The sequence below is a fragment of the Etheostoma spectabile genome, chromosome 2 (genome assembly GCF_008692095.1).
Source record: "Etheostoma spectabile isolate EspeVRDwgs_2016 chromosome 2, UIUC_Espe_1.0, whole genome shotgun sequence".
Lineage (NCBI taxonomy): Eukaryota > Metazoa > Chordata > Actinopteri > Perciformes > Percidae > Etheostoma > Etheostoma spectabile.
Window position 1 is genome coordinate 4,712,257 of NC_045734.1, and position 7,627 is coordinate 4,719,883.

The following is a 7,627-nucleotide window of genomic DNA, read 5'->3' on the forward strand; positions in this document are numbered from 1 at the left end:
GTGTGTGTGTGTGTGTCTGTGTCTGTGTCTCTCTCTGTGTGTGTGTCTGTGTCTGTGTCTGTGTCTCTGTAAGTGTGTGTGTCTGTGTCTCTGTAAGTGTCTGTGTCTGTGTCTGTGTCTCTGTGTGTGTGTCTGTGTCTGTGTGTGTCCGTGTCTGTGTCCGTCCCAGTTCGTTAAAGCTGACCAAGCAGAATAACAGGGTTAGGAAAGTGTGAGCTTTGTTTTATTACATAAAAACCTTCTCCCACCTACGGTGTGCTCATTCACCCTGCACCAGTAGCACACGGGTTTTCCCTCTAGTGTAACCCTTGTTTTCCTTCTGGGTCAACATTGAAAATGTTGTTTTTGGTGCGCTTATTTTGACATTTTTTAGCGTTTTTTTCATAATGCTTTTGGTAATTTTTTCCAACGCTTTTTTATACCTTGATTTTTGAGTAAAGAAAAGCAGGAATTATGAGTTATTTTGTCTAATAGTTAAGAACGGAGGATGTTGAGTGGATCTTTGTCAAACTTTAGTCAGGATGATGTTTTGAAACCATTTAAAGTTTTTCTTTTTTTTAAAGTAATAAAATGTAATAAAACACCCAAAGTTCATTGAAACTAATCATTCAGTTTACTTGCCAAGAATGTTGTGGTTCCATCCATGCATGTTATTTTTGGCCAATTCGATTAAAAGAGACCAATATTTCTGATATAAATAACGTTGAAAACAGGTCAAATTTGACCCGTGGACAACACAAGGGTTAAAGACAAAAAAACAGTATTACAATAAACTGTGCTGTTTTTTAGCAAATTATTTGGAGTATAAATGCTGTATGTACAACAGCTATCAATACATAAATTACCAACGAACAAAGGTCAATACAAAATTTGGGCTTGACCTTCCTCCACAGCGATGAGGAGGAGGGTCTAGTTAGTCCACCTAGCAGCCCGTGTTGGGAGAAAAACGTGCTCTGGTTTATTGAAATTTCTTTAAACCAATCACAATCATCTAGGGCGTTGCTAAGCGCCGGACAGAGCCACGGTGCCTCTGCAAAATAGCCTCGGGAAGGAACTTGTTTTGGTGGAACATGTACTTTCAAAGGTTGTTTTAGTCGTGCAACAGAAAACTCAGATTGGACAGATAGTCTAGCTAGCTGTCTGGATTTACCCTGCAGAGATCTGAGGAGCAGGTAACCATAGTCCTTGCAACGGGACCACGTACTACCACAAGCTTTAAAATTATTTCTAATCATCATTACAAAAACTCAGAAATCTTACTGAGCCTTATCTGAACTTGTAAACAGACTGATCTCCAATGAAAGCCTTTCAGAAAATAATAGTGTCGAGAGACACTCAGAGAGAGAGATATCAATCCTCACATAACATCACTACATACTGTACATAGCATTATAGGTAGGTAGGTAGGTAGCTCTGCAAATTGATTGGCTAGAACTGTTAGGCAATACACTGTTATTTGTTTCTAAGCAGCTTACTGTAATAATTCATCACTTTCTAATGCCAGAGCTGTGTAGTGCTGCCCTGTGCCCTGCAGAAGGCATCACAGCAACATGCTGTGCAAATAACATCCCAACGCAAAGTTTTGCCCCTGCTTGACATTATAACAAACAAACTTTATTATCATTATTATTAAAGAGGGATTAGAAACAACTGCATTAATTCATCACACTGTATTTCCATTTATTCACAGCATTCAAGGAGCAGTTTGCATTCAAAATGAAGTCAAAACAACGACCTCTTTGAACCAATATTTGTATCCTGAGCTCAAAAACAAAACAATCAAATATCACAGCTTAATCATAATTCAAAAATGTTTTTACGTTGCTCTTTCACTCAAAATGATATGGTGTATGTTTATGAGTCATATGGTAGCTGGTTAGCCCAAGCCTTAGGCCCTAAGGCGTGATCTAAAACTCTTCATATACGGATTTTTCCGGACGTCAGTGGCAGAAATGAATGGGAAATTTACTTCTGGAACCCAAGGTCTCTCAGAGGAGGGGCAGATGTATAAGCCACAATGGAGGTTAATGCAAAGAGTAGTGGCTAGCAGTGTTTGGAGTAACACATTATAAACTGCAACTGACAGATATCATGTCGGGACTTAGGGTTTAGGCTTGCTACACATTACAGCAGCGGTGGAAAGTAACCATGCTGTACTTCAATACAATTGTAAGGTACTTTTAATTGAGTATTTTCATTTTCTCCTTCTTTAAACTGTGATCAAAATTACTCCACTGTTTATTTTAGTTAATTTGCAGATTCAGATTAATAATACAGGTTTATTAAGGTTTATAAGGGTTGTGGAAGAAAGTGCTTCGTGTTGCTTTTGGCCTCCCAGTTTCCTCTTGGTGTTGAAGAGCTGTGACACATCCTGATGTTGTCACAGGTTATGAGTCACGCCAAGCATGTCGCTGCAGCCTAACATGTCAGTGGTCACATACATTCCCATACTGCTCTCCCCACCGCCTCACTCTCTGTCCCTGAATATGAAGTGTGTGTATCAATTGTGCAGAATGTGATTAACAAATATTTGCACTACTTTCCCCCCTTTTCTCCTTTGTTCTTTTCTTTATTCACTCTCTCTGCATCTCTATTTCTTATATATGTTTTGTTCTTCCATTTCTTACTCTCCTCTCCTCTCCTGCTTTACTTCCACTGTCACTTTTCTCAATGCTCACTGCTACCCGGACTGCATGCCACAAAGGAGGACAAAGTGGTTAGCATCTTTTTTTTTGTGTGTGTGTGTGTGTTTTCTCTCTGTGTTGTGAATGTGATGTTTGTGCCACCTGAAGGTAAAACAAATTCTGGCTGTGTTCAAATCTGGAGCTGAGATCTCTCTCATGTTGACTTGTACCCTGGACAGGTGAAATAGAATATCTAAGTTTAGGTTTTTTTCCATATTGGCCAGAGCAATTCATTTCCTCGCTGAAAGAAAAAAAAGGGTTGAAAAGCAACAATATCAGATGCAAGAGAGCAAGCTATCGGATTGGAACGGAGCCAGTGTGTGTGTACAAATCCACTTATGGATTACTGACTTAACTGAAGAAAGGGAGTCCCTGATAGGTCATGGTTTTTTGTAAACATTTTGATTTCTAAGAGCATTTACTGTACAGGGTGGGGCGGGAGCTACTGTGTCCTCAGAGGATTTTCTCTCCAGTGTAAACCCTGACTAACTCTGTGTCCGTTGTCTGTCTCCTCCCCTTGCAAAGTGTCTCATAGTGAAGGACAGGGTAAGGCTTGCTGGGTGATGGATTTTTGCTGCATGGGTCACTACTATTGTCTCCCCCTTTCACACTTGGGTCTGTGCTCATTCACAGTATCAAAACAGGAATTTTAGACCCACTATCAGTTTGCCTCACAGATCATTGTGGTTAAGCGGTCCCACGGCAGCTAGCTGCTGATCCTGCATCACTACTCTAATTCTGAGAATGAATGCAGACCCTGAAAAGTCAACAGAGCGAGCATGAGCCATAATATAGGCCGTCTGGCCCTTCTGACCCATCCTGACCCCTCTTCCTATGGCTGTAGGCCTGGCTGTGCTGCAAGAGGGCCAATGGATACTGGTTGAAATCCTTGACAAAAAATGGGTATTGGGAGATTGGCATTTCAGATGGCATGCAAATAAGAAAGCACTCTACCTACAGACCACTTATCCGAATGCATAATGAATGCACACTCATGCCTGTGCTGCATGCTTTCCCTGCCTGCGTGTTTGAGACCAGACCAGCCTTGCCATGGGGAGACGGGAGGGGCCCTGGTATATGTTCCACTTTGTCCACTTAACCAATTCCCGTCAATGCTTGGTCGTTCCAATATGTCACTGGCGTGTCGTTACTGATGAGCCCTGTCAAAGCCAGGAATGGTGAAGAGAACGGCAGTGAGCTTTTCGTTCGGGATGTCGCTGAGACCTTGAATTGTCAGAAAGAGAAATGAATTATTTGACTGTGCGGATGCATCCAGATTAGGCAGCACATCGGAATAGAAAAGGTTGTTGAAAAGTTGACTCATGTTCTTCACACAGGCTTTTGATGTGCTGCTTATGGTAGACACCTGTAGGCGGTGGTGTTTTTAGATGGTAAAATGGTGGGGCAGCTACTTTGGACAAATACAAAATCAGAAGATTGCACAGAACAACACAGGTGATAATCCAACTGGGAACATTCCTGTTCTTGTTCTCTTTAACTTGCTGCTATACTGCTCAGTGTCCCGATTGTAAGTGCTGTTAATTCAGGTAGCTACGTTTGTTCTGCAGAGCAAGCCCAATTTTACCACATTGCCCTGCTGCTTTTATGCTTGGTAATTCTTTTAAGTAACCAGGTAAATGATGTTCACTCCTTCATCAGTGCATCATTATTGCCTCTAAAGTATCGACTATCGAAAAATGCCTCGCCATTCAATAGCCAATTTCTTTCTTTTTTTAAAGAATTTTTTGGGGTCTTTTCCCTTTTTATTATAGTGGATAGACATTAAAAGGGGAGAGAGATGGGGGATGACATGCAGCAAAGGGTCGTGGGTCAGATTCAAACCCGGGCTGCCACAGGACTCAGCCCACCAGGCGCAAACCGTCTTACTGGGGGAGCTTAATAACTAATTTCAATACCTATGAGGAGTAAATCTCAGCAGTCAGTGAGCCAATAAGCACGCAGCATGCTTCTAACAGAGTTGTAGTCAAGACCACCCAGACCGAGACCAAGTCGTAACCAGGTCCAGAGTGTGTCGAGACTGAGACGAGACCAAGACTTTGTGGGATTGAAGCCGAGACAACCAAGACCAAGGCCAGACCAAACAACTAAAACAGACAGTATAAACAACTAGCTAATATGTATAACTAATATTAGCTAAATCACTTTGGGTGAGGGGTGAAGAGATTTCTGGAGAGTTTTGGTACAGAGGCAGAATAATAACGTTAGCTGGCTAGCTTTGCTAGCGTCACTTACACTTAGCTTACCTTTCTTTATGCTTCCCTACTTAGTGCATATAACATTGTTTGTTGCCCAAGCTGTGTCGGTTTGCGTTACATTGCAGAATTTACACTTTTTCTTTTCCAAATTCCATTTTCTTTTTGCAAATAAACTCTTTAAAAAATATAATAAATAAAATTCAATGAATAAAGTTATTACCGACAACTTGGCTGACTCCCAGACAGCCAGAGCTTCTTGTCTTGTGACATACATTCACTTTGGAAGTGTGTGTTTAGGGGGGGTGGGGGTGGGGGGGAGAAATGAGTTATTGGTTGCATTTGAAGCAGGAAGTTTTACATCCAGTCACGGTAATGGTGTTAACACATAAATCAGACAATACACAAGCAAATTAGTGATATCCCTGCAGTTGTGGTCTTAAAATAAAGTCCAGAGTCCTCTTCATCTGAGACAGAGACAAGGTTGACGGTCGATTCCGAGGTGAGACCTTTAAAAAGTGGTCTTGAGACCGGTCTTGAAGTTCTAATAAGGTTGGTGATTGGCTGTCTAACGTCACACGTCGCATAGGCTGCTGCTTTGTGATCAGAACACCTCATTAAGTACCATCACTTCAAGTTGAAATCACTTTTAGCATGTCACGCTAAAGGCTAGCTAAGCTAGCTCTGAAGTGTGTGAGGCCGCTGTGTGCTGGTGTCTCTTTTGTAGACGAGCACTGCCTCCCAGTGGATAGCAGGCAGGCGCTGCATTCTAATGCACACGCACACGCACACGCACACACACACACACACACACACACACACACACACACACACACACACACACACACACACACACACTTAATATAGAGAATAAGCCATACATGCTGAAACATCTCATATTTAAAAGGCTGAGATAAGAGTCAGTTTTACTTGTATTCACTTCACAAGCCACAAATTACACCACAACCATTTTTATAGTCTTTATAGTTTGACGAAAACACACCATATAGAATACTGAAACACACAGACATTATAGTAGCTAAGTATTTTGCATATATAGTGTAATTCGACATTTTTAGTAGTCTGGTTGCAGCTGTTTTCTGCATTTTAATTGTAAGTATTTGGTGCCCTGTGGGGTTTAAATTAGTTTTTGGCCTTCATTTTACCACTGACACACAACATGCGGGCTTAGATTCACACTGATACAGCAACACAGGCCCCCAGCATCAAGCTGACTCTGCACTTTTTACTTCGAAGGGAGGCTGCACTGCATAATCTCAATCATGTTTCTTGGTACTAGATGACTAACCCGCTGCTCTTCCTCCTCCTCCTCCTCCTCACACTCCATTCTCCTCCTCACACTCCTTCTCACACACCACTGAATCTGTAGTCGCCTTTGTAACACTCTTTGTTCCCTTCATCTGTCCACTCTACGTATCGGTCTGACCCTTTGTCTTTTCTCTCTCCTCATATGTCCATCCTCACCCCAACAAATCATTGCACACATTTCCTGCGCTACAAACAGATGTGTGTATGAGCCTGGGAAACATAGCAGAGACTGATTTCAGAGCTGACGATATCTCTTCACAACTACGACCTGTATGTCTAATAATAGAAGCGCCCTGACTGGATCTGGCAAAAACCAAGAGCAACATGCTCAATACTAGGGGTGGGACAAAATATCGACACAGCAGTGTATCGTTTTCCTATGTTTGCGGTACGAGAATCGATATGCTGGTGCCAAATAGCATTATTTTAATCAATGATTAAAATCATCATCATCAGCCACCCAGACAAAAATCAAGAAAAGATGACACAGTAACTATATTCCAGACCATTCAACAAGATTGTGACAAAATAGACAATAAACCATAAAGCAAATAAACATGTGTATGAATGACAACACCATGAGCCCATCATACACGTCTCTCCCCAGCACAAAGCTTCTTCGGAGCCCTCCAGAGAGCTCAGGTACTTTCCCCATTTTCTAGTGTAGAAATCCAACCTGGCAAACCGTTTCTACGACGCCTCCACCCTAGCCATCTCACAAGCCCACTCCTGGATTGACAGCACCCCTTCATTCTTCCATCCTCTTAAAAGAATCTGTCTGGCTATCATTACACTAGTGTGGATCCTGCTTCACATGTGTTTTTCCATCCCGTTTAGGATTAACCCATCTCTCAGAACAACTAATCTTGGGCTGAATGGAACCTGGGTCCCTGCAGTCAGACATAGGCTATCATGTATCCCGGTCTAAAGTTCCAGAACCTTGTTGTGTCATTTGTACGGATTGAAATAGTTGATTGCAGAATTGTGCATCATCAGGAAACCCGTATGTGTGTCCCTCTGTCGGGCTGTTGCATGTAACGTACAGTATTTGCTGTTTGATTTGGAGGACTTGATGGGTAATGAGCACTGAGAGCAGCGAGGGAGTCTTCTCCTCCTGCTTTCCTTTCAGCCTTCCTTACCACTGAAAGCATTTGGCCTGTGTGAAGAGTTGATCTACTACCTTATTAGAGGAAATGGAGCATTATGCCTTTTGCAGTCGTCTTTCTTTCCCACGATTCAGGATTTACCATTCCCTGAACGATGGCAGTTTACACCCAGCGCTGCCTCATATGTCATTCTGCCAAGGTGTGTGTGTGTGTGTGTGTGTGTGTGTGTGTGTGTGTTGAGGGCAGGGTCAATGCACAGGCTCACTAAAAGCCAACCACACCCTCCCCACTGCCC

General features: G+C 42.3%; 1 protein-coding gene across 24 annotated transcripts in view; it reads left to right on the top strand.

Moving 5' to 3' along the window:
* The window catches only part of rims1b (regulating synaptic membrane exocytosis 1b), a 174,675-nt gene that overhangs the window by 25,956 nt on the left and 141,092 nt on the right, over window positions 1-7,627 (top strand). For 21 of the 24 annotated variants that reach the window (XM_032526711.1, XM_032526701.1, XM_032526759.1 and 18 more), the window contains exons 3-4: window positions 2,705-2,716; window positions 3,210-3,230. The exons of 1 other annotated variant lie outside the window; for it this stretch is intronic. In XM_032526711.1, coding sequence (XP_032382602.1) covers window positions 2,705-2,716; window positions 3,210-3,230 — 33 coding nt within the window. The remainder of the gene's footprint in view (window positions 1-2,704; window positions 2,717-3,209; window positions 3,231-7,627) is intronic. 2 more of the 24 variants (XM_032526719.1, XM_032526730.1) reach the window with 2 other exon arrangements.